The sequence below is a fragment of the Natator depressus genome, chromosome 1 (genome assembly GCF_965152275.1).
Source record: "Natator depressus isolate rNatDep1 chromosome 1, rNatDep2.hap1, whole genome shotgun sequence".
Classification (NCBI taxonomy): Eukaryota; Metazoa; Chordata; order Testudines; family Cheloniidae; genus Natator; species Natator depressus.
The window spans coordinates 318,261,196-318,288,613 of record NC_134234.1 but is presented as its reverse complement, the minus strand read 5'-3'; the positions used below and the strand labels follow the sequence as shown (position 1 = coordinate 318,288,613).

Genomic DNA, 27,418 nt, shown 5'->3' with positions numbered 1-27,418 from the left:
TTGCACAGGTGTCACTTAGAGCAGATTTTGACCTGCAGAACTCTTATTACTGGTTCTGATGCACAAGAAAGAAAAAAAAATCAAACTTCAATTTATATTCCAGGTTGAGTTCATGGGAGAAAAAAAAATTACTTGTAAACTAAGTACATTTTGCTCTCAAAATCATTGAGAGACCATAAAAGTGTAAAAAGAAAAGGAGTACTTGTGGCACCTTAGACTAACAATTGCTCACGAAAGCTCATGCTCAAATAAATTGGTTAGTCTCTAAGGTGCCACAAGTACTCCTTTTCTTTTTGCGAATACAGACTAACACGGCTGTTACTCTGAAACCTGTCATAAAAGTGTAGTGCCATTTTTAGTCACTTTTTAGAATAGAAAATCACTTTAATTTTTCTAATTCTATACATGTGGAGTCTGATTGTTTTAGTGTGGTGCAGATATTCACATTCAAATCAATTATGACCTGTCAAATTAAAAAATTATGTAAACACTGAATAAATTCCTTACCTAAAGTGTTACACAATCAATTTACTATCATAATTTTCAAGAGCCTGTTACTACTAGACAATGGCAGTCATTACATTTCCAGATATAAGTTTGAATCACTCCTGCCTCATGCCATATCGAAAGATGTCAAAGGCTAAGGAAAAAGGTTTTGTTACCTGAGAGAGAAATAGAAATAATTTGTGACATTTATTTTATCGATAAAGTTCAGTTAATTGAAGGAATGGGAGTTAGAAGAGAGTCCCACACTCAAATTTGGGTATCGGGCTACAGTGCTGCTTCCATGTTACTGCGACTACAGAAAATGTTGGGGTAGGATTTAAATGATCCAAAAAGTTTTGTACTGGCTTTCCATACCAGGGTTTATTTTGTGCTAAAGAAGTAAATAAAACTATAAAGATAAGAAACAGATTGTTCCGTGAATGATAGGAGAGTGCAAATTAACTGTTGTACCTTTATACATTTTGTATAAAGGAGGATCTTAAGAGGTGCCTTAAATTAATAGAAAGAAAGATGACTTGTTGCTCTGGGTTCAGAAGGATCTAAAATTTCTTTTTGATAACATAGTTTTGTTGGGTGGCTGAAATGGCAAGTGGATAAACTACTTTTTTTTTTTTTAAGCTATGGAAGAATTGGATGGTGATGTAGTCAGAATCTCCTCAAGAGGAAAATATGCAGAAAGGGATATTGTACAGGTGAGAGAGAAAAATTATTACTAATGTGCATTGATAAAAGTAAAAATAGTTCAAATTGACGTATTTTATATGTACTAGGGATATTGATATATAAAATTTAAGAATGCATTAGATATTGGTTGATGATGCATTTCCCATTGAAGAAAGTGTTCAAAACAAGTATGCACCACCTAGTATCATAATTCATGTTAATAATTCAGTTATTATATAGAGATGAAATCAAGACAAGCAAGTCTGACTAACTACATGATACATTAAAATTAATAATGACCTTTTATCTGTTTTAGCCTCACAATGTAGTATTGTACTAATGTTTGTCTTTCCACTTTTTTCCTGATTAACAGGGAACACTTCCCTAGGAATGAGTAAACAATGAATAAAGGCAAACAGAAGTCAAACTACACTTGCACTCTGTAACACTAGACATAGGGCCCTACCAAATTCATGGTCCACTATGGTCAATTTCACAGCCATAGGATTGAAAATTGGTAAATGTAACATTTTCAGATGTTTAAAACTGAAATTTCACAGTGTTGTATCTGTGGGGGTCCCAACCCAAAGGGGGATTGTGTTTGTGGTGTTGCAAACCTGTAGTGGGGGGGTCATAAAATTTTCACCCTCACTTCTGTGCTGCCTTCAGAGCTGGACTTCAGAGCTGCCGCAGGAGATTCCCGCAGGTGGACATGGGTCTGATCTCCCCCTGCTGCTGGGAGTGCCCCAGCCAGGGACTCTTAGCTGCTAGTCTTGACCATCTTGGGAGGGACATTGTTGCATTGTCACTTATAAAAGCAGATACGTTGTCAGAGTTCACACTGTATTTTGAAACCGCTTGAGAAACTAGTGTAGTTAACAGCATCCAAATAAATGCAGTCGGCGAACACTGTTGTTCACTTTCCTGTGTGTACATCTTCGGCCCTGTCAGAAATAAAATGAAACAGAACATGCAGTACATAGTTGTCTTGCTCATCTGTGGACTCATCCGAAATAATTACAAAACACTCACATGAGTTAATTGGAGACTTCATCTCCTCAAAATGTGTAGCAAAAACCTTTGGAAGGTAGTTCTGTCATAGCATATTCGCACTTGGTAAACAACCGGCATTTTGTACATTCCATTGAATGAATTCATGCAGCTTTGGGTGATCATGTTTTTTCAATGGTATATTAGCTCTTCCCAATGCATCCACAAGTTCCATTCTAGCTAAATGACAGATCTGAGTTCTCTATTGTCTTAATAAAAAGAGAAGAAATTTGTTTTGTTTTTTTAACTTTTTATTTACCAGCATGAGCCAAAGAAACATTGCAGCTTGTACAAAATAGTTTGTCACCATTAGCATGTAGAATTTGGCTTCCTAATTCTTTCACATGATGCACTACAGTAATCATTTTTGAGGTTTTTGATTTACTTCGGACACTCATTTTATTGTAATTGCATGTGTCTTCTTGTAGACAGTCAAGACCAGCACATTATAAAACTTCAGTGTCCATATCTACCAATCAGTGAGTTGAGTCCTGAGTGTGATTTGCTGCTGTAAAGTGTCAATCAAAAAATTCTGCAAAGTACCTCACTTTTTATTTTTCTTGAAATAAGTTAAATGCAACAGGAACGGGGGCAGTTCTCTGTACAATGTCCCCTCCCCAGGCAGCTGCAAAGAGAGGGGATAGGAAGTGAGTACAGAGGAGGGGATGCGGTGCTATCTGCAGCGGGGAGAGATGCCCAAGATCAGCCCTGCAGGGAAAGAGCAAGTCCTGTCCCTCCCCCAGTCCAGCCAGAGCTAGGAGCCCTCTTTGCTGGGGAGGCACCTGGAGGCAGGTCTGGTCTCCGCCTACCCCTGAGAGTATCTGTGCAGGGATGGACAAGTCCTGTTCCTCCCCAGCCCAGCCAGAGCTATGAGTCCCCTTTGCTGGGGCACTCCTAGGAACAAGGGGACATCGGATTTCACGTCTAAGTGCTTATTTCACGGTCTGTGGCGCATTTTTCTTGGCCGTGAAATTGGTAGGTACCCTAACTATACATGTGAAAGTAACTAAGCTTTCTTCGAGTGATTGCACACATCCATTCCATTGTAGGTATGTGCATGCCTCATGCACAGTTGTCAGAGATTTTTCCCCCAGCAGTACCTGTTGGGGCAGTGCGAGCCCCCTCTGGTGCCCCTGACACCCCTCGGTTCCTTTCTTCCACCAGTGATGATTGTTGGAGCTCCAGTCTTTGCATCTGCAAGTCTTACCTCTATAGTACCCGTAGAGTTAGTTTTCAGGCTCATGTAGTATATTTGTATAGATTTAGATATAAGAATAAGTTTAGGATAGTAATTTTCTGTAATAGGGTTAACAGTTTCCAGTTGGGTACCAGGTTCTAGTGGACTAACACCTCATTCTCCTGGCTTCAAGGCCTGTCGCTCGTGTAACAAGTCTATGCCTGTGAGTGACCCACATCTCAGGTGCCTAAGTATCTGGAAAAGGCACATGTGAGTGACAAATGTAACATTTGTAGGGGATTCAAACCTTGATCAGAAAAGGACAGGGCTGCAAGACGCAAGTACCTACTTATGCAGTGTGCACTTCATCCAACATCGGAACTTTCCCGCTCAGAACCGGTACTGAGCATGTCCAGTTCAGCTAGAAGTGCTCACTCTGTTCTGAGTTCAGAGGCAGAGCCTAGTCACAGGTACCTAAGAAGAGAAAACGTAAGTCTCCCAAACACTGAGTAACTGGGCCTTCAAAGTCTACAGTGAAGGCACCAAGCTGAGGTAAGGACCTGGAGGTGCACTCAAAGAAGAGACACTCCCAGACAGTCAATAAGCCAGGATGGAGTGCTGACTCCAGAGCCCAAGAAGGGTCCATTGAGACCAATCCCTGAGGGATCAGTGCACCTTTCAGTACCTCAGACTCAGGAGCCCCTGCCAGTTCATTTTGCACCTGAGACTTTGGAGGCAGCCAGAGAGTTGCTTAACCTTCAGTACCAGTTTCTCCTGCTGTTCAGGAATCTCACTCACTGCCGGGATTGGAAGAAGTGCACACTTCCACAGTCCCGGCTCCAGCCTCTGTGTACTGTTAAGTACCGATGACTTCTACAGTTGTAGCTCCTCTCTGTAGATTCCATGTAGAGAGAAGCCAGCAATGATCTCACCAGTACCCACATCTCCAAATTTGGAGCGGATTGGTACTGACCGTGTCAACCTCACCGTGGCCTCAGGAAGCAAACTCCTCAACAGACTCTAAGATCGGATCATATGTGTCTCGACACGAACATGCCCACCATAGTACCAGCCACAGCCTCAGAACTCTAATTACCAATGACCTGCACATACCTGGGTCTGCCTCCATATCAGTGGCCCTTTTGGATCCCTTGGGGCTTCCCTCCACATCCTAGAGGTTCTCTACTCCCTTCCTTCCTGCTTTTCTAAGTCAGCTAGGCACTGGGAGCGTCTGCAGTAAGTTCACTGTCTTCCCTCCCCTGGTACGGGGATTGGTACTATGCAGAGGGAACCATGCACTCATGACTTTCCTGTGGATGAGTTGGAGGGGGGACCTTCTCAACAACCCTTAGCCTCTTCATCTTTGTCTTGTGATGGGGTGTTAGTCATAGAATCATAGAATATCAGGGTTGGAAGGGACCCCAGGAGGTCATCTAGTCCAACCCCCTACTCAAAGCAGGACCAATCCCCAATTAAATCATCCCAGCCAGGGATTTGTCAAGCCTGACCTTAAAAACTTCTAAGGAAGGAGATTCCACCACCTCCCTAGGTAACGCATTCCAGTGTTTCACCACCCTCCTAGTGAAAAAGTTTTTCCTAATATCCAACCTAAACCTCCCCCACTGCAACTTGAGACCATTACTCCTTGCCTGTCCTCTTCTACCACTGAGAATAGTCTAGAACCATCCTCTCTGGAACCACCTCTCAGGTAGTTGAAAGCAGCTATCAAATCCCCCCTCATTCTTCTCTTCCGCAGACTAAACAATCCCAGTTCCCTCAGCCTCTCCTCATAAGTCATGTGTTCCAGACCCCTAATCATTTTTGTTGCCCTTTGCTGGACTCTCTCCAATTTATCCACATCCTTCTTGTAGTGTGGGGCCCAAAACTGGACACAGTACTCCAGATGAGGCCTCACCAATGTCGAATAGAGGGGAACGATCACGTCCCTCGATCTGCTCGCTATGCCCCTACTTATACATCCCAAAATGCCATTGGCCTTCTTGGCAACAAGGGCACACTGCTGACTCATATCCAGCTTCTCGTCCACTGTAACCCCTAGGTCCTTTTCCGCAGAACTGCTGCCTAGCCATTCGGTCCCTAGTCTGTAGCTGTGCATTGGGTTCTTCCGTCCTAAGTGCAGGACCCTGCATTTATCCTTATTGAACCTCATCAGGTTTCTTTTGGCCCAATCCTCCAATTTGTCCAGGTCCCTCTGTATCCTATCTCTGCCCTCCAACGTATCTACTACTCCTCCCAGTTTAGTATCATCCGCAAATTTGCTAAGAGTGCAATCCACACCATCCTCCAGATCATTTATGAAGATATTGAACAAAACCGACCCTGGGGCACTCCACTTGACACCGGCTGCCAACTAGACATGGAGCCATTGATCACTACCCGTTGAGCCCAACAATCTAGCCAACTTTCTACCCACCTTATAGTACATTCATCCAGCCCATACTTCTTTAACTTGCTGACAAGAATACTGTGGGAGACAGTGTCAAAAGCTTTGCTAAAGTCAAGAAACAATACATCCACTGCTTTCCCTTCATCCACAGAATCAGTAATCTCATCATAGAAGGCGATTAGATTAGTCAGGCATGACCTTCCCTTGGTGAATCCATGCTGACTGTTCCTGATCACTTTACTCTCGTCTAAGTGCTTCAGGATTGATTCTTTGAGGACCTGCTCCATGATTTTTCCGGGGACTGAGGTGAGGCTGACCGGCCTGTAGTTCCCAGGATCCTCCTTCTTCCCTTTTTTAAAGATTGGCACTACATTAGCCTTTTTCCAGTCATCCGGGACTTCCCCCGTTCGCCACGAGTTTTCAAAGATAATGGCTAATGGCTCTGCAATCACAGCCGCCAATTCCTTTAGCACTCTCGGATGCAACTCGTCCGGCCCCATGGACTTGTGCACGTCCAGCTTTTCTAAATAGTCCCTAACCACCTCTTTCTCCACAGAGGGCTGGCCATCTACTCCCCATGTTGCGATGCCCAGCGCAGCAGTCTGGGAGCTGTCCTTGTTAGTGAAGACAGAGGCAAAAAAAGCATTGAGTACATTAGCTTTTTCCACATCCTCTGTCACTAGGTTGCCTCCCTCATTCAGTAAGGGGCCCACACTTTCCTTGGCTTTCTTCTTGTTGCCAACATACCTGAAGAAACCCTTCTTGTTACTCTTGATATCTCTTGCTAGCTGCAGCTCCAGGTGTGATTTGGCCCTCCTGATTTCATTCCTACATGCCCGAGCAATACTTTTATACTCTTCCCTGGTCATATGTCCAACCTTCCACTTCTTGTAAGCTTCTTTTTTATGTTTAAGATCCGCTAGGATTTCACCATTAAGCCAAGTTGGTCGCCTGCCATATTTACTATTCTTTCGACTCATCGGGATGGTTTGTCCCTGTAACCTCAACAGGGATTCCTTGAAATACAGCCAGCTCTCCTGGACTCCTTTCCCCTTCATGTTAGTCCCCCAGGGGATCTTACCCATCCGCTCCCTGAGGGAATCAAAGTCTGCTTTCCTGAAGTCCAGGGTCCGTATCCTGCTGTTTACCTTTCTTCCCTGTGTCAGGATACCTTTCTTCCCAGTGTTAGTGACTGGGTCTACTTCTTCCCCTCCTGATGATGTCAGGGCTCATATCAAGACTTGTTGAGGAAGGTGGCTGCAGCTCTGGCTATCCAATCAAAAGGGTGCAAGAAAGGTCACACAGGCTTGTGGACGTTTTAGCCTCTGCAGGACACACACTAGGGTTACTCTCCCTATTAATGAGCCTATCCCGGAACCTGTCAAGGTTTTATGGCAAAACCATCTTCCCTATTTCCCACTGCTAAAAGGGTGGAAAGAAGATATGTCCATTCACAGAGATTTGAGCACTTCTGTAACCACCTCCCTTCAACTTTATTCCACAGGAGGTTTACAGCTTGGGATCATAACCAGCAGACTCTGCTGAGTTGATAAGATTTAAGCCTGTGAGATAATATCCTGAAATTCAAAGACAAGCTCCTTGATGAGACAAAGCAGGAGTTAACTGCTGTGAAGTGAAGTTCATTTGCAAGCAAGCCTGGATGCTGCAGACTCTGCAGCTTGATCTTTGGCTTCCCTACCATCAGTATGCTGCATTTATATAGATTGCAGTCATCAGGTCTTCCCCTAGAGGTGCAACAAACCATTCAAGACCTCCCATTTGAAGGTTCCTTGCTCTTTTTGGATAAGACAGTTGATAGTTTTATCTCCAGCATAGACACTATTCAGTCTACTTTCAATGCGCTGGGTCTGCTAATCAATATAAAGAAATCTATCCTGATGCCCATTCAAAGGATTTTGTGGCAGTCCTGGATTGTACAAAGGCCAGGGCTTTCCTGTAGGAGCAGACATTCCAAATATTGCAGGTCATTGCTTTAGATCGAAAAGTGCACCCAGTTACCACCGTTCGAAATTGCCTCAAACTTCTAGGGCACATGGCAGCTTGCACGTATATGGTGCAATGTGTCAGGCTGTACCTCAGAGAACTGTAGGGTTGACTAGCCTCGCTGGCCTGTCAACAAACAGACATGGTAGTTCTGGTACCTGCTCAGTTCTTGTCCTCCCTGAACTAGTCGGTAGAACCTGCAAATGTTTGCAAAGATAGTCCCTTTGCCTCTCCACAACAATTACTCCCTCTAATCACAAATGCGTCAGCTCTAGGTTGGGGAGCTCACTTGATCTCCTTCAGACTCGGAGCCTATGGCACTATATAAATATCAGGGACCTTTGGGCCATCCATTTACCTCATATGGCATTCCTTCTACATATGAAGGGGTTGAACTTGCTGGCACTCACAGATAACACAGCAGCCATATTCTATGTAAATCGGCAACGGAGAGACCATTTGACAAAGTCATGCCAGGAGGCGGTCCTCCTTTGGAATTTCTGCATTGCCAGTTCCATCAACCTGAGAACTGTTTACCTTCTGGGGGCTCAAAGTACACCACCTGAGCAAGTTGTTGCAGGTCACCAGGAGTGGTCTCTTCAGCCAGGTGTGTCCAGGTCCATTTTCCAGCCGTGGGGAACTCCCCAAGTGGACCTGTTTGCAACTAGAGCTAACAAAAAAGTAATCTTTTTGTTCCTTAAGTGAGTAATAGCCCAGGTTCACTGACAAATGCTTTCCTGTTACCCTGATCTGCCTTCCCTCCAGTTCTGCTCCTGCCCATAGTCTTGTCCAAAGTTGTCAAGGTTCCTTCCCCACTCTGAACTCTAGGGTACAGATGTGGCGACCTGCATGAAAACCTCCTAAGCTTATTTTCACCAGCTTAGGTTAAAACTTCCTCAAGGTACAAATTAATTTTATCCTTTGTCCTTGGAATAACCACTGCCACCACCAAACTTTAACTGGGTTTACTGGGAAACGTAGTTTGGACACGTCTTTCCCCCCAAAATCCTCCCAACCCTTGCACCCCACTTCCTGGGGAAGGTTTGGTAAAAATCCTCACCAATTTGCATAGGTGACCACAGACCCAAACCCTTGGATCTTAGAACAATGAAAAAGCATTGTTTTCTTTGAAGACTTTAATAGAAGTAAAGGAATCACCTCTGTAAAATCAGGATGGTAGATACCTTACAGGGTAATTAGATTCAAAACATAGAGAATCCCTCTAGGCAAAACCTTAAGTTACAAAAAAGAGACACAGACAGGAATAGTCATTCTATTCAGCACAACTCTTTTCTCAGCCATTTAAAGAAATCATAATCTAACACATACCTAGCTAGATTACTTACTAAAAGTTCTAAGACTCCATTTCTGTTCTGTCCCCGGCAAAAGCAGCATACAGACAGACACAGACCCTTTGTTTCTCTCCCTCCTCCCAGCTTTTGAAAGTATCTTGTCTCCTCATTGATCATTTTGGTCAGGTGCCAGTGAGGTTATCTTTAGCTTCTTAACCCTTTACAGGTGAGAGGATTTTTTCTCTGGCCAGGAGGGATTTTAAAGGGGTTTACCCTTCCCTTTATATTTATGACAAAAGTCAAGCATGATTCCACTCATCTCATTCTAATAGCCTTGTCAACATGGCCTTGTCAACATTGTTTTTCCAACTCTACTATCCCTGTTGGTCAGACTTCCACTGCTATTCCCAAGAGATGTGATTTCACAAGACCATGGCCACCTCCTTCATCTCAACTTCCAGGCTCTCCACCTGACAGCATAGATACTTCATGGTTGACAACCTCAGAACAAGTTAGCTCTAAGGGGGTGTGGGAAGTTCTGCTAAATAGTAGGGTGCCTTCAACTAATAGTAGGGTGCCTTCAACTTACCTTGCTAAATGGAAAAGATACAAAGAGGTGTCCCTCCACCTCAAACTCCATTTTGCCATATCTTGGACTATCTTTTGTTTCTGAAACAAGGGTTAGTTTTTTAGTTCCATAAGTGTACATTTGGCAGCTATCTCTGCTTTCCACCCTCCCACGGATAACCAGTATTTTTTTTTCAAACCCTGTGTCCATCAGATTTCTAAAGGGTTTGCGTGGAGTATACCCACAGGTTCACAGCCCAGTTCCACAGTGAAGTTTAAATTGAGTTCTGACAAAATCAGTAGAGCCCTCCTCTAAGCCACCAGCATGTTGTTCTTTGTTACAGTTGTCTATAAAGGTGGGTTTCTTGGTTGCTATAACCTCGGCCAGGAGAGTAAGGGAATTGCAAGCTTTAGTATCAAAGCCTCTCTAATACAGTTTTCTTTAGGGACAAGGTTTCCTTCGACCTCACCCAAAATTCCTGTCTAAAGTGGTTTGCGATTTCACATTAATAGAGCAATTTATTTACCAACTTTCTTTCCAAAGCCTCATTTGAGTAAAGGGGTAAGCCTCATTTACCTGGATCAGGCTCTCAGCTCTTCATTGCAGTTTCACTCAGAGTAAATGGCCGTGCAGTACCTGCCCAAAGGATCTCTTCCTGGATTTCCAGCTGTATTAATTTATGCTACTGATTGACTGATATTGCACCTCAAAGTAAAGTGATGGCTCACTCAACCAGGTTTCAGGCAACTTCCACAGAATTTTTGGCTCATGTTCTCATGCTAAACATTTGTAGGGCAGCAACCTGGTTGTTGGTCCCTCCATTTGCCTCTCATTATGCCATCTCTCAACAATCGAGAGACAGTGCCAGATTTGGATAGGTAGTCCTACAAAGCCCTTTTCAAGTAGACTCCAAGCCACCCTCCAATTCAAACTACAATGGAACAGACGTGCAATCACTCAAAGGTGAAAAAATGGTTACCTGCCTTTCTGTAACTATTGTTCTCCGAGATGTGTTGCACATGTCCATTCCATGACCCGCCCTCCTTCCCCTCTCTATCAGTGTCTTTTGGGTCAGAAGGAACTGAGGGTGTCAGGGGCAGCGCAACTCTTTATACCTTCATGCAGCGGTGTAAGGCATGAGAGGGCGTTCATGCTGCCTCAGTGGGCATTGCTGGGGGAAAAATCTCTGACAACTGTCAGTGGAATAGACGTGCAACATATCTCAAAAGAACAATGGTTACAGAAAGGAAGGTAACTTTTTTTCAATTGTTTTAGAAGTAGCTATTATTTCAGAAATGTAAGGAATATCCTTTTTTGTTTTCTGCAACGTTTGGAGAAAATATCTGCTGGGTAAGACAGGCATGCCAAACTTGAGCCACAATGCAAATGTGATATTAAGATGTGCTGGAGTCTCTTCGGGATTTTAGATTCAGTTTTGGCAGAAGGATGGCTGTAAAATTGGGGGTGGAGAGAAGACACAAAACTCCAAAGTAATCAGAGAAGAGAAATACTTCCTTCACCATCACTACCATAGCACTTCTTGGTGATCAAGGATAAACTCCATATATTCATTCATGTGATGACTATAGCAGTGTCTCCAACCAGCAGACAGAAATTTTGCAGTCGAACTATAAACATAACTAAACAGTTTTTTAAACATTGGTAACACATTTTAATATTTCCTAGCAAAATAACTTGTGAAAACACAGTAAAAGACTAAAAGACTAATCCCACGCTCAGTGATAAGGCACAAACAGCAATGCACAATTAATGTTGTTGTTGTTTTAATTTCTTTAGCATTCTTGGAGTATCCAAAACATTTAAAAAAAAAAACTCATTCATTTATATTCACTATTAATATGTTTAATTCAGAGCCCTGATACAAATCAGTAAGACACTTAATTAGCTGAAGGCAATATTATTTTGTGCTCTTGTTGTTTTGGCTAAGTAATAGTAAGAAAGATAAATCAAATATCTAAATAAAAAGGGATGTCATCAAACCCTTTAAATCCAGCATGACCTTTATACTCACTGGTAGGGATTTGCTCTAAAATCCCTTTAGTATAGTATATAACTGTCAGACTAGAAAACATTGATTTTATAAAATTAACAACTTAGTTAAATGTAAAGTCAGAAGAATGTTTTTCTGCGTCGCATGCTGGATTTTAACTATTGGGACAGATGTTAAGTATCTTAATTAAACATAAATGCAGCAATGTGACTCCTAAATATAGTGGGTCACAATAGGTACATTATATCAGCACTGTATGCTCTTCACTGGTTCCCTGTTTACTTCTGGAGGTAATATTAGATGACCGTTACGATCTTCAAAGCCAATTCTCTGCTCTTTTACCCACTCCTACCTTGTGTGTATCACATTCTTTGCAATCTCTCCGGTGACCTCTCTCAATCCTTTTGAATGCATCTCTCTTTCCTGTTCCTTTGGGGCCTTGTCTACGCTTAAGAAATTTTAGACAAACACCATTTCACACCAGTGCTACTGCTAGTTTAGCTGAACTGGTAGTAGAACAAGTGGACATTTTTTTTCTGACATTCTAAAGTGTAGACACAATCTTTTTCTGCCTTTTTCTTTCTCCCTGTACCTCTCTCATTTGCTGTCTTCCACTACTACTGACTAGTCAATTTGTTTCTTTCTCTTGTCAATTCTTTCTGAGCAGCATTAATGCATTCTTGTCTTCCTTAGTCCGCAGACAGCATGAAATAGCTCTAAGCTACGTGAATAGTAGAGCTGGTTGAAACTCACAATGTTTCACTTAAGATAGTTTGGATTTTTGAAATTTGGGTTCTTTCTGCATCAGAATAAAACAAAATTTGCCAAAATTTCTTGGTGAATTGCAAAATTCATTTTTGAAACACCAAAACGTGGTGGTTCCAAAATTAAATATGTTCAACTGACTGGTCACTAAATGTTGTTTGCAGTGTTGTTGTAGCCATGTTAGTCCCAGGATACTAGAGACACAAGGTGAGTGAGGTAATATCTTTTATTAAACTAACTTCTGTTGATGAAAGAGACAAGCTTTCAAGTTACACAGGCCCAAAAGCTTGTCTCTAACTTGTAAGTCAGTCTCTTTCACCAACAGAAGTTGGTCCAGTAAAAGATATATTACTTCACCCACCTGGTCACTGAATCTTAGTTTCACTGAGCTACTGCTGGGGCTCCTAGAGTCTGCTGTTCTGGAGTAGCCTTGCCATGCAGACTGTCCTGAGGCCAGGAACCCTGGGACTTCCAAACTCCCGACTAGCTCCCTGGCTGCCCGACTCCTGAGCAGTCAGCCTTGTGAGCCAGTTTACCTGGGAGATTGTAGCCCTGGGATCCCCGGCTCCAGGGCAGTCCGTATGGCAAGGCTGCCCCACATCCATGGACCCTGTAAGTCAGTCCAGTATTGCCAGGCCCCCTGCTCTGCAAAAGGGAGCCTAGCGGAGCAGGGAACATAGCTGCACCAGGAGCTCTAGAGCCACATAGGGCTACTGGGGCTGGCAAGCTCCCTGCCATGGAGCTGTGGTCACTGGAACACAGGCACATTTTCATTGGAAATCTGTGTTTTGATGTTCTGTTTGTCGAATCTGTAATAGATTTGGCTAAACAATTTGCTTCAGCAAAGTGGCATTTTCTGACTAAACTAAATTCATCAGAATATTTCCAACCAGCTCTAGTGAATAGGAATAGAAACCTTAAAGATGGCAATGGCAACTATTTAATTGCTGATCATTTTAGTAGAAGCATCCAGACGGTGTATTTAACCCATAATCTTAAACTACCGCACTTGCTTTCCTAATTTTTTTAAATTTCTAGCTTTCTCTAGGAGAGTTGCAAAATTATGTGAATTCAGAAATACGCAGCACATCAAAGACTAAAAATGTATGGGCACTATAAAATGTTTAATATCAAAATAAATAACAAAAATCATACAGTACTGGCTGTATGATTCATACTTCTATTTAGTTAATTAAATCTTACTTTAAACATTTGAATAAATATGCTTCAGAATTTTCAGTTTATCACACAAGACACCCACAGAATCATAGACTTTGCTGCAAAAATTATTAGGTATTGGTAGACGCAGTAGTACCCTTGAACTCAGCCACTTCCTTTGCACACATGGATATGTACATGGTCAAGACTCCCTGTGGCTTCTACAATCTCTGTGATATCAATATGATCAAGATAATTTTCTTAAATACTAGTGATGTTAATCCTCCACAGACTGAATTTTCAAATCCTTGCTGTCTTTCCTTCCCATAACAGATAAAACTTGCAAGAGAAGGTTATTAAATATATTGGGGTTCCCTTTAGAACAAGAATCTTTCAAGGTGGATAGCACACAAAAGCCTGCAAAGTAACAAGGCAGCTGTGCCTAGTGTTGCCATGCAGAGTACCAGATTGAGGAGAACCCTTGGGATTACTCAGTGGTGCCAGTTGAGGGAGAGAGTGGTGGAAAGAGGGCAACACCCCGCAAGGTTTTTGCACTTACTCAAATTTCTACAGGCTGCAGAGTCAGCGGGGTATTGCTCAACCAGAACTCAACACAGTATTCCAGTAATTGTTGCACTATACCAAATACAAAGATAAAATAACTCCTACTTGAGATTCTCCTATTTATGCATACCAGGATTGCATTAGCCCTTTTGGCCACAGTGTCACAGTGCAATCTCAAGTTCAGCTGATTATCCATCGCAACCCCCAAATCTTTTTCAGAGTCAGTGGTTCCTATACAAGGCCATATCTGCTGTGTCTCTCACCTGCTAGCCCTTCTAAGCAAGAAAACATTTTAATAAACTGATATTGGTGTAGACAAAACATGGAGGCTGCTGGTGAACTTACTTAGAGGTAGTAGTGTTGGTAAATGTAAGACAAGTCCCAAATTCATTGCCATGCCAGTTAATTTACAGAAATTACAACAGCTGGGCTATAGTGAAATCCTAGCAAATACTCCACTACATGCACTTGACATGGTTTTCAGGCCCCTCACCATAACTGTAATCCCTTCAGTTTCCTTGCTGCAGCTCTCCAGCCATTACACCTCTCCCCCATTCCGTTGGGTCAGATGTACTCATTGGTGATGGTGATTGTGAAATGTTCAGGGAGATTAGAGAGGCTACAAAAACAGAAAGCCCACAATAATGGGGGTTTTCAACTATTCCCATATTGACTGGGAACAAGGCACCTCAGAACAAGATGCAGAGAAAATTTCTAGACACCATTAACGATTGCTTCTTGGAGCAGCTAATCCTGAAACCCACAAGTGAGACAATTCTTGATTTAGTCCTAACTAGAGCACAGGATCTGATCCAACAAGTGAATATAGTTGAACCGTTCAGTAATAGCATCCAGAATGTAATTAAATTTAAAATCCTTGTTTGGGGGAAAATAACAAACCCACAAAACCAAAAAAACAACAAACCTACAGTAACATTTAACTTCTAAAAGGGGAACTATGCACAAGTGAGGAAGACAGTTAAATGGAAATTAAAAAGAACAGTCATGAGAGTGAAATGCCTGCAAACTGCATTTCAAAAAATGCCATAATAAAGACTGATTAAATATATACACCAAATTAAAAAAACAGCAAGAGGATCAAAAAATGCCACCATGGCTAAACACCAGAGTAGAAGAGGTAATTAGAGGCTAAAAGGTATCCTTAAAAATTGGAAATCAAATCCTACTGAGGAAAATAGAAAGGAGCATAAATTCTGGCAAATAAAGTCTAAAGGTACAAATAGGCAGGCCAAAGAAAAATTTGAAGAGCAACTAGCAAAAGAGACAAAAAAGTTTAAGTACATCAGAAGCAGGAAGTCTGTCAAACAATCAGTGGAGCCACTGGACGATCGAGGTTCTAAAGGAGCACTCAAGGAAGACAAACACTCTTGCGGAAAAGCTAAATGAATACTTTGCAGTAGTCTTCACTACAGAGGATGTGAGGGAGAATCTCAAACCTGAGCCATTCTTTTTGGGTGACAAATCTGAGGAACTGTCCCAGATTGAGGTGGTGTTAGAGGACATTTTGGAACAAATCAATAAATTAAATACTAATAAGTCACCAGAACCAGATGATGTTCACCCAAGCATTCTGAAGGAACTCAAATATGAAATTGCAGAACTACTGACTGTGGTATGTAACCTATTGCTCAAATCAGCTTCTGCACCAGATGACTGCAGGATAGCTAATGTAATGCCGATTTTTAAAAAAAAGGCTCCAGAGGCGATCCTGGCAATTACAGGCCAGTAAGACTAACTTCAGTACCAGGCAAACTGGTTGAAACTAAAGGAACAGAATGATCAGATACATAGATGAACACAATATGTTGGAGAACAGGCAACACCGCTTTAGTAAAGGGAAATCATGCCTCACCTATCTACTAGAATTCTTTGAGGGTGTCAGAAAGCATGTGTATAAATGTGATCCAGTTGATATAATGTACTTGGACTTTCAGAAAGTAAGCAGTCATGGGATAAGAGGGAAGGTCCTCTGATGGATCAATAACTGTATAAAAGATAGGAAATGAAGGGCAGGAATAAATGGTCAGTTTTCACAATGGAGAGAGGTAAATAAAGGGCCCCCAATGGATCGGTCCTGAGACCTGTGCTGCTCAACATATTAATAAATGATGTGGAAAAGGGACTAAACAGTGAGGTCACAACATAGGCAGATGATGCAAAATTACTCAAAATAGTTAAGTCCAAAGCTGACTGCGAAGCGTTGCAAAGGAGTCTCACAAAACTCAGTGACTGGGCAACCAAAATGGCAGATGAAATTCAATGTTGATAAGTGCAAAGTAATGTACATTAGAAAATATAATCCCAAATATACATACAAAATGATGGGGTGTAAATTAGCTGTTACCACTCAAAAAAAAAATCTTGGAATCATCATGGATAGTTCTTTGCCAACATTTGCTCAGTGTGCAGTAGGAGTCAAAAGAGCTGATGGACTGTTAGGAACCATTAGGAAAGGGATTAACAAAAATATCATAATGCCACTATATAAATCCATGGTACACCCACATCTTGAATACTGTGTGCAGTGCTGGTTGCCCCCTCTCTTAGAATTGGAGAAAATACAGATAAGGGCAACAAAATGATTAGGGGCCTGGAACATCTTCCATATGAGGAGAGATTAAAAACACCAGGACTGTTCATCATAGAAGAGGGATGACTTGGGGGTATATGATAAAGGTCTATAAAATTATGAATGGTGTGGAGAAGAAAGTGAACTAGGAACTGTTGTTTACTTTTTCACATAACACAAGCACTGGGCACCAATTAAATTAAATGGTAGCAGGTTTAAAAGGCAGTACTTCACACAATGCACAGTCAACCTGTAGAACTCACTGTGAATGCCAAAAGTATAGTTGGGCTCAAAAAAGAATTAGAAGGATAGGTCCATCAATGGCTATTAGCCAAGATGGTCAGGGATGCAACCCCATGCTCTGGATGTCCCTAAATCTCTGACTGCCAGAAGCTGGTACTGGATGACATGGGATGGATCACTCAATAATTGCCCTGTTGTGTTCATTCCCCCTGCAACATCTGGCACTGGCCATGGTTGGAAGACCGAATTTTGTGCTAGATGGACCATTGATCTGACCTAGCATGGCCATTCTTATGTTCTTACATTTCTAATGTAAAATAGATGTAGAATGGAATCAAATTTATTTATTTTATAAAAACTTCAGTCTTTTATACATAATAAAGTAGCAAATAAAAATCAAGCCCTTTTATTTAAAAAAAAAGAAATTACCTTTGAAAATCACCTTTAAAGCACTTTCTGTTTATATATTCTCCTTGGATCTACTAGCATCCTGGAAAGTCTTATCCTCTTGCATCAAGAGGATATGCATAAGGGGAAAAAATACACAAAATTATTTATAAGAAATTGCTTTTCTGGGATGAAAAAGAATTGTTGCCTCTGCTCATCCCCATATAGGAAATTGGAAGTTAAATATGCCCTAATATAAGTCCTATATGGTATGATGAAACTAATAGCCCAGATTGTCTATTTTATTCTATTCCATTCCATTCATTCAGTGCTGCTCAGGCAGCAAAGTGAGTGGATTCTGGCTGCAAAGGGCCAGTGGAGAATCCCTGTTGTGCAAGAGAATTCTCTACTGGCAATAACTCTGACAGAAGTGTCTCCTCATGTAGAGGTAGGGTTGAGAGAGTGATGGGGTATGACTGGGGTAGGATGCAGCAATGCTACACTACACTAGTTCTCCACTAATATAAATTAGAAAAGCTCCTCAGTTGCTCTAATGAACCCTAGAGCTGGGTGGTGTAGGACCAGGAAGCTGCAAGTATCTCTCTTGAGTGTCTCCCCATCCTCATTCCCTGCAGAACTCTAGTGAGGGGAATGGATCCCTTTGAAAAGGACATAAGAATGGCCATACTGGGTCAGACCAAAGGTCCATCCAGCCCAGTATTCTGTCTACCGACAGTGGCCAATGCCAGGTGCCCCAGAGGGAGTGAACCTAACAGTTAATGATCAAGTGATCTGTCTCTCTCCTGCCATCCATCTCCACCCTCTGACAAACAGAGGCTAGGGACACCATTCCTTACCCATCCTGGCTAATAGCCATTAATGGACTTAACCTCCATGAATTTATCCACTTCTCTTTTAAACCCTGTTATAGTCCTAGCGTTCAGGCAAGGAGTTCCACAGGTTGACTGTGCGCTGAGTGAAGAAGAACTTCCTTTTATTTGTTTTAAACCTGCTGCCCATTAATTTCATTTGGTGGCCCCTAGTTCTTATATTATGGGAACAAGTAAATAACTTTTCCTTATTCACTTTCTCCACACCACTCATGATTTTATATACCTCTATCATATCCCCCTTTAGTCTCCTCTTTTCCAATCTGAAAAGTCCTAGTCTCTTTAATCTCTCCTCATATGGGACCTGTTCCAAACCCCTAATAATTTCAGTTACCATTCTCTGAACCTTTTCTAAAGCCTGTATATCTTTTTTTAGATGAGGGGACTACATCTGTACGCAGTATTCAAGATGTGGGTGTACCATGGATTTATATAAGGGCAATAAGATATTCTCCATCTTATTCTCTATCCCTTTTTTAATGATTCCCAACATCCCGTTTGCTTTTTTGACTGCCGCTGCACACTGTTTGGACGTCTTCAGAGAACTATCCACGATGACACCAAGATCTTTCTCCTGATTAGTTGTAGCTAAATTAGCCCCCATCATACTGTATGTATAGTTGGGGTTATTTTTTCCAATGTGCATTACTTTACATTTATCCACATTAAATTTCATTAGCCATTTTGTTGCCCAATCACTTAGTTTTGTGAGATTTTTTGAAGTTCTTCACAGTCTGCTTTGGTCTTAACTATCTTGAGCAATTTAGTATCATCTGCAAATTTTGCCACCTCACTGTTTACCCCTTTCTCCAGATCCTTTATGAATAAATTGAATAGGATTGGTCCTAGGACTGACCCTTGGGGAACACCACTAGTTACCCCTCTCCATTCTGAATATTTACCATTTATTCCTACCCTTTGTTCCCTGTCTTTTAACCAGTTCTCAGTCCATGAAAGGATCTTCCCTTTTATCCCATGACAACTTAATTTATGTAAGAGCCTTTGGTGAGCGACCTTGTCAAAGGCTTTCTGGAAATCTAAGTACACTATGTCCACTGGATCCCCCTTGTCCACGTGTTTGTTGACCCCCTCAAAGAACTCTAATAGATTAGTAAGACATGATCTCCCTTTGCAGAAACCATGTTGACTTTTGCACAACAATTTATGTTCTTCTATGTATCTGACAATTTTATTTTTTACTATTGTTTCAACTAATTTGCCCGGTACTGATGTTAGATTTACCGGTCTGTAATTGCCGGGATCACCTCTGGAGCCCTTTTAAAATATTGGCGTTACATTAGCTATCTTCCAGTCATTGGGTACAGAAGCTGATTTAAAGAACAGGTTACAAACCATAGTTAATAGTTCCGCAATGTCACATTTGAGTCCTTTCAGAACTCTTGAGTGAATGCCATCTGGTCCCAGTGACTTGTTACTGTTAAGTTTCTCAATTAATTCCAAAACCTCCTCTCGTGACACTTCAATCTGTGACAATTCCTCAGATTTGTCACCTATAAAAGACGGCTCAGGTTTGGGAATCTTCCTAACATCCTCAGCCATGAAGACTGAAGCAAAGAATTCATTTAGTTTCTCCGCGATGACTTTATAGTCTTTAAGTGCTCCTTTTGTATCTCGATCGTCCAGGGGCCCCACTGGTGGTTTAACAGGCTTCCTGCTTCTGATGTACTTAAAAAACATTTTGGTATTACCTTTCGAGTTTTTGGCTAGCTGTTCTTCAAACTCCTTTTTGGCTTTTCTTATTACATTGAATTTGGCAGTGTTTATGGTCCTTTCTATTTACCTCACTAGGATTTGACTTCCACTTTTTAAAAGATGCCTTTTTATCTCTCACTGCTTCTTTTACATGGTTGTTAAGCCACGGTGGCTCTTTTTTAGTTCTTTTACTGTGTTTTTTAATTTGGGGTATACATTTAAGTTGAGCCTCTATTATGGTGTCTTTGAAAAGTGTCCATGCAGCTTGCAGGGATTTCATGCTAGTCACTGTGCCTTTTAATTCCTGTTTAACTAACCTTCTCATTTTCGCATAGTTCCCCTTTCTGAAACTAAATGCCACAGGACAAAGCAACAGGCAAAGTATGCCACCCTGTAACCACTTAAAAATATGTGTTTAGAAATGGAAAGGCTTGAAAAAGGCCTCTCAAGTAGTACCCATAAATATGTGACATTTGTAGGTTACAAAAGAGATGAAAACAGAGTAAATACCAATTGCAGTTGCTGTTATCCCAGTACGAGGGCAGTGAGCTGCTGATGAAGGGGAGAGGGGGATGTTTCTGTCACAGAAAGGGCTCTATCCTCATTTTGTAAATTAAGTAATAAATGGAAATAATCCAGTACAAAACTATTATTAAATTTTGGCATGATAATTAAATATGTATTATCATTAATCAATCTAGAGCTATAAATAAGTTGTTAATACTTAATTTTTATTACAATAAAAGATAATCTACTAAAAGATAATCCATGGCCCAAAGAATCTTAGACAAGATGCAGTAAGTGAGTGTGACATATTTTGGGAATGGAAAAAGGATGAAAAGGGTAGCAGTAACATGAGCAAGTTTTGTATAGATTGGTTGTATGCAGAATTACTCACCACCTGAGCAGCCATTATCTGTTTCAATTGTTCTATCGGTATCTTGGCAGAAATGAGTTTTTTAAAGAGGCATTTGTAGGAAGATAAGGTGATAGCTTTACTGATTTTGATAGGGAGTTTTTCCTATGCATAAGGGGCAGCACACAGGAGAAAGAGTTGGGTGATGTGAGAATGACCAGTCAAGCAGATGATCTTAGGAGCAGCAGAAACAAATTAGAGATAGTAAATACCTAATAAGACTACATGTGTTGTCAATACTATATCATTGTTTTCTAGAATAGTAAGGAAGGGAACAGTTCATATTTATACCAAAAACATAGTATAAGGGATTAATGGCTCATTACAGTAGAGATTAGGATCAGCTAAAATGCTCTTTCCCATACACCTTTTTATGGAAGAGGATATATTCATCTGCTGGAGGCAACAGTGGCTTGACAAATTTGAAGTGTTGTGGAAGGCTTGCAATAATTACTATTATCTGATTATGGTTTACTTTTTAAAACATATGCAGTATGAAGCAAAATTAACATTCCTGCAGATACCTGCTTTAAGTTTATTAATTATCTAAAACAAAACTTTCCTATCTCCAAATCTCTTATTTCTATTAGGGCTGTCAAAAAATAATAAAAATAATCACAATCAATTGTGAGATTTTAAAGAAGTCATGATTTATCACAGTTTTAATTGCATTATTAACAGTGATAGAATACCAATTTAAATTTATTATAAATATTTGGATGTTTTTCTACATTTTTAAATGTATTGATTGCAATGACAACACAGAATATAAAGGGTACAGTGCTCATTTTATATTATTTTTGTTACAATTATTTGCACTGTGTGCTAAAGGCCCCATGGCCCACGCGGCAGGTTCTGGGCAGGGCCCAGGGTCCCGGCTGCCCAGCCGCCCAGCCTTGCACAGCCTCCCAGACCCAGGACTCCACTCCTGGCCCCACTTTGTGAAGGGGTCTCTGGGTGGAGGGCAGCCCACAATGATAAATAGGTTGAGAACCACTGCTCTAAAGTTTTGCATTGTTTTGTTTTTGAATGTAGTTATGTTAAAAAAAGAAAAAATCAATATTTGTAAGTTGCACTTTCACAATAAAGGGATTGCATTGCAATACTTATCTCAGGTGAAGTGAAAAATACTATTTCTTTTGTTTGTTTTTACAGTGAGAATATTTGTAATCAAAAATAATAAAATAAAGTGAACACTGTACACTTTGTATTCTGTGTTGTAATTGAAATCAATATTTGAAAATGTAGAAAAACATCCAAAAATAGCTGTAATAAATTTAAGTTGGTATTCTGTTTTTATTTACAGTGTGATTAAAATAGTTTGTTTTGCATTAATTACCTGCATTAACTGCGATTGATAGACCTAATTTTTATATTGTATAATATGTTTGCATATACACAATGGAATATATGATGTATAATGTATCTTTTTTTTTTATTTTAGTTTGTGCCATTCCGGGATTACATTGACAGAAGTGGAAACTATATATTGAGCATGGCCAGACTTGCTAAAGATGTCTTAGCTGAGATCCCAGACCAGTTTCTCTCTTACATGAGGGTCAGAGGAATCAAGCCATCACCTGCACCACCTCCATACACACCCCCTCTTCATGTGTTACAGACTCAGATATGACTACTCCGAAATGGTTAACACTTACCATAAACCATGTAGAGCTACTGAGTCAGTGCTTCAGTGCTGGTGCACTTTAAAGAACCAGTGAATTGAGACTGTTGTCTGTCTGGATGAAGTAGTAGCTTGCGATAGGTTTTTGGATCGAAACAAATTCTCTTCAGATACCAAAATTCTCAATATGGTTGCATGAGCAACTGAAAAGCTTTTAAACGCTATTCTCTTCAAGTCTCATTTTTTTCTGACTGAAAAAGCTACTTTTTCATTTATTTGTTGGGGGAAAGCACGAGTCACAGTTTCAACTCAGAAGATATTGTTCTCCCTGACTACTGTGTGTATATACATATTTAGGAATGCAATTCCTCTGTATCAACGTTTACATGTTACTACTTTTTAAATTTCAATACTTTTATAAATATTCTTAAGAATAAGAGTTTGGAATATTGAATCATGTATCTTCTAACTTGCAATAGCTATAGCCACAGGAGAAGCAATATCTCTTTGAATGATTGTCCAGACAAATACAAGCGCAAAACTAAAGAAAAAGAGGACAAATACATTCATATTTCTCAATAACTGAATTGCTTCACGTAAGTGCTTAGTAGTCAATTCATCTGTCAAAATTTAAAACAGTATTTGAGAATAAGATCTGGAGATGTGAAGACTGTACCTGTATTTGACTTAATAATAAAGCTAAGCCTCAGGAAGGGGGTTATGTATTTTTCAGAGATACTCCAATTTCTAAATTTATGTAAGTTTACATTTTTTAAAATAGGTTTTGCTGGCTGAATAGAACAATTGCATATTAACGTAATGAAAGAAGAATTACCTCAAGTCCCATAGCTGACTGACTTAACTTAGTAGAATCATCTCATACTTTGCTTAATAGCATTAGCACTTTTGCATCTTAAAGCTATTTTCAAGTGATTATAACGGACATTTTATAATGAACCGTTTTAACACCCATTTAAAATGTAAATTTGTCACCTATTGTCTAGATTGCCCATTCAAAGGGATGCTGGCTCTTAATATTTGGATTCATTGTTGTCACCTAATCACATTGCTATTTGAAGTGCACAGATGCTAATATTTCATGAATTGACTGGTTTAAAAATTGCACAGCCATATTGCTTTGTGCACAATAGTTTTGTGTATTTAAGTACCCAAAATTTTACTATATGCCTGTTCGTATCTAATTATAAAATGTTTTGCATGTACAGTTTTTACAAGAAATTCACAGTATTGTGAGTATATGTGTCAAAGATACATTTTATTTAGAATAAATGGCCTTAAATCTCACAAAATTCCTGGAAATGATTGTGAATTGCCTTCAAATTCTGTTAAGACTGAAAAATGTTTTATTTATCATTGTAACTACCTTGTAATGTGACTTTGTTTTCTTTACATATAATTGGTTTATTACTTTGTTTCTTACTCCTATATGTTGTACAATACAGTATCAAGGTAAGGCACATTTTTTAAGCATGAACAAAGATTTTTTGCTGAAAAACATATTTGCAGTATCAATGACATATAACTATGTAAGTGCAGAATCTTCCATTTTGAAATATATTAAAACTTAAAATTAAAATTAATATCTCACATTGTATATTACTTTTTTCAGATAGCTATTCTGTCATGACAAGGACTTTTTTGTAAGAACAAATTATTTTAACTTTATTTCAAACCAGTTTTTACATGAGAATGAAGTTAATTTTTTCACAAAAATGTGAGACTTTTAGTGGGCTTATGTTGCGTGAATGAAATTTAATATCTGGCAACTACTGCTATTAAGGAGAGAACTTCATATAGACTATGTATCAATCATATTATGTTATTTTCCCTTCTATGCTGTGAATTAATTTTAAACATGCCATAATTTCTTTATAAGATGTTTTTAAACATTGGATCAATAAGTACTTCACAAGCAATTAAAGCAAATTAATATTATACAATGGTGCACCTCTGTTGTTCCAATATGATAGCTAAGTCTGTTGTTACACTTGTAAACCTGTTGTAATGATCAACAGGTTAAACAGCTTTTTCAGTCTCCAGCCCAAGCCACAGGTTGCCATTCTTCTATCCTCTGCTCCTATAATCGTTTAGTTCTCTTTATATTTTTGATTCAGCAGATATCAGACTGTGTCCAGAAAGAAAGAGGCTTATGAGGGCTATTAAATATCTTAGACCTGACTCAGATAACATTTTATAAATGCACAGCATAGTGTTAAAGCTAATTTGATTCTTTACATGTTAGCAGTATGACAGTTTTGAGATAGGTATATAACTAAAACAATTTTCCCCACAACATACACACCCATTACAGGTACACTATTTGAGGTTTATGTATGACTGTATTGGTCTTATCTAGCTACTATTGATTTATAAATCAAACAAAAATATGAAAAGTAAAAGTAATGAATAGATGCAGTACCATCTCCCTAGTGACAAAAAGAAATGCAGGTTGGCGATATTCCCTAGATCAGTGGTGGGCAACCTGCAGCCCATGGACTGCACGTGGCCCAACAGGGTAATCTGGTGGCGGGCCACCAGACAGTTTGTTTACATTTGCATGGCCACCCGCAGCTCCCAGTGGCCGCAGTTCACCGTTCCCGGTCAATGGCAGCTGCAGGAAGCATCGTAGGCTGCAGGGACATGACAACTTAACTACAGAATTGGTGTGCATTTTTTAGATAAAGTGGAGGCAGTCATAATCTCTGCCTCCTTATTAAAAGAGATGAGATATTAGGATCCCAATTCACAAGAGGACTTAGATGCCTGACTGCCACTTTAGGCACATGAATCCCAGAATCAGTCCCCACAGGGATTCAAAAAGCCTCTGCTCGGATGCTGCCAAAGCCTGTAGGAGCCCAAACTCATTCTGTCCTAATTTTTGCAGAAGTCCCTTAGGTACTTATGTTTCTGCCTCTGTATATGCACACAGCAGCCTCACCATTGGCATCCAGATGCCTAAACCCCAAAGCAACGCACAAACAAGGAGAAGATAGGCATTCCTCCTACTAACTCACTTGCAGGACTCAAACTGGTAAGCAGGCTCAAAGCAGGTTAGAGAAACACCTGTATGGGATGGTCTAGCTAGACTTGGTCCAGCCTCAGCACAGGAGGATGGATCTGATGACCTCTCAAGGCCCCTTCCTACCCTACATTTCTAGGAGTCAGTGAAATAGAGTAGATCAATGTGCTAAAATAAAAATTAGAAAAAAAAACAAAACAATGTCTCTATTTGATAGTTCAGATCAATTTTAATTCATAGAATTTATAAAAGCATTGGAGGCTTTCCAAGCACTCGCTAAATTTTCATGTTCTCTCCAAGTGTATGTCAACCCTGGGAACTGATCCAGCAAATGCAAAAGGAAAGTAAGCACAAGCAGCAGAAAAGTCAAAAAGACAAAGAGTGAGAGGGACTGAAAAACAAGTGAGAAAAAATTACCAGAAAATCCCAGTTCTGACTGAAATAGGATACAGAGTTTTTTCTATTTTATGAAAGAGGAGCATGAAGTTTTTGGCCCATTAGTACTGTGATCTCTCCTTTGTGCTTTCTGCACTGATCAGTCTGCTACTGATTACTTTGTATTGAGCATCTTTCTCCCTCTTCTTTTTACGCAATGTGGCCCTTCAACTTGACTGACCTATACCCAACCACCCTATACCCAACTTAGCCTGACACAAGCAATGTGTAAATATTGTACATAAAGCATGTCAATAATACTTGTAATGCCATAATATTAACTCTGGTACCTCACACAAGCTAAATGCTCATGCATGGCTAATAGTTGCTGGAGCAAAGACATGAATTGGAAATAGCACTGCCATCTTGGGAATGACAGACAGGAGAGTGGGCGGGGAGGTTGCCTTTTTGACATATACCACTCATCATGCAAAGAACAGTTGACAAGCGGAAAACAAAACCATTTTTAAATGTAGCCACCATGCAGTATATTCCTGATAAATCATCTGTAACATTTATGGTGAAAGCAAAACCTCCACATCATAAAAATAACTACAAAGAGGAAGGAAAAGACCTTATACATCCTTGAGAGGAAAACTTGAAACCTGTTATAGCCTCAAATTAATACTCAGTTGAACCAGGATGGGGTGAAGGTATAATTTTATAGAAAGGGGCTCAGGGAAAAAAAATCAAGGTGAAAACAATATTTTCACTATTTGGTTTTGAAGGAAAAACCCAATAGTAAGAAGTGGTTCAGGACTATTTAGAAAAGCTGGACAAGCACAAGTCCATGGGGCCGGATGCGCTGCATCCAAGGGTGCTAAAGGAGTTGGCGGATGTGATTGCAGAGCCATTGGCCATTATCTTTGAAAACTCATGGCGATCGGGGGAAGTCCCGGAAGACTGGAAAAAGGCTAACATAGTGTCCACCTTTAAAAAAGGGAAGAAGGAGGATCCAGGGAACTACAGGCCAGTCAGCCTCATCTCAGTCCCTGGAAAAATCATGGAGCAGGTCCTCAAGGAATCAATTGTGAAGCATTTAGAGGAGAGGAAAATGATCAGGAACAGTCAGCATGGATTCACCAAGGGCAAGTCATGCCTGACTAACCTAATTGCCTTCTACGACGAGATAACTGGCTCTGTGGATGAGGGGAAAGCAGTGGATGTGTTATTCCTTGACTTTAGCAAAGCTTTTGATACGGTCTCCCTCAGTATTCTTGCCAGCAAGTTAAAGAAGTATGGGCTGGATGAATGGATTATAAGGTGGATAGAAAGCTGGCTCAATGGGTAGTGATCAATGGCTCCATGTCTAGTTGGCAGCCGGTATCAAGTGGAGTGCCCCAAGGGTCAGTCCTGGGGCTGGTTTTGTTCAATCTCTTCATTAATGATCTGGAGGATGGTGTGGACTGCACCC

At 40.4% G+C, this 27,418-nt stretch overlaps 1 protein-coding gene across 3 annotated transcripts in view; it reads left to right on the top strand.

Moving 5' to 3' along the window:
* CPNE8 (copine 8) overlaps positions 1-24,351 on the top strand; it is a 285,766-nt gene extending 261,415 nt beyond the window's left edge. The window contains exons 20-21 of one of the 3 annotated variants that reach the window (XM_074942429.1): positions 1,126-1,199; positions 22,350-24,351. In XM_074942429.1, the coding sequence (XP_074798530.1) occupies positions 1,126-1,199; positions 22,350-22,538 (263 nt within the window). In that variant the 3' untranslated portion in view covers positions 22,539-24,351. Of the gene's footprint in view, positions 1-1,125; positions 1,200-1,543; positions 2,130-22,349 lie in introns of those variants that run through there. The other 2 variants (XM_074942430.1, XM_074942431.1) reach the window with 2 other exon arrangements.
* Positions 24,352-27,418: the final 3,067 nt, after the last annotated feature.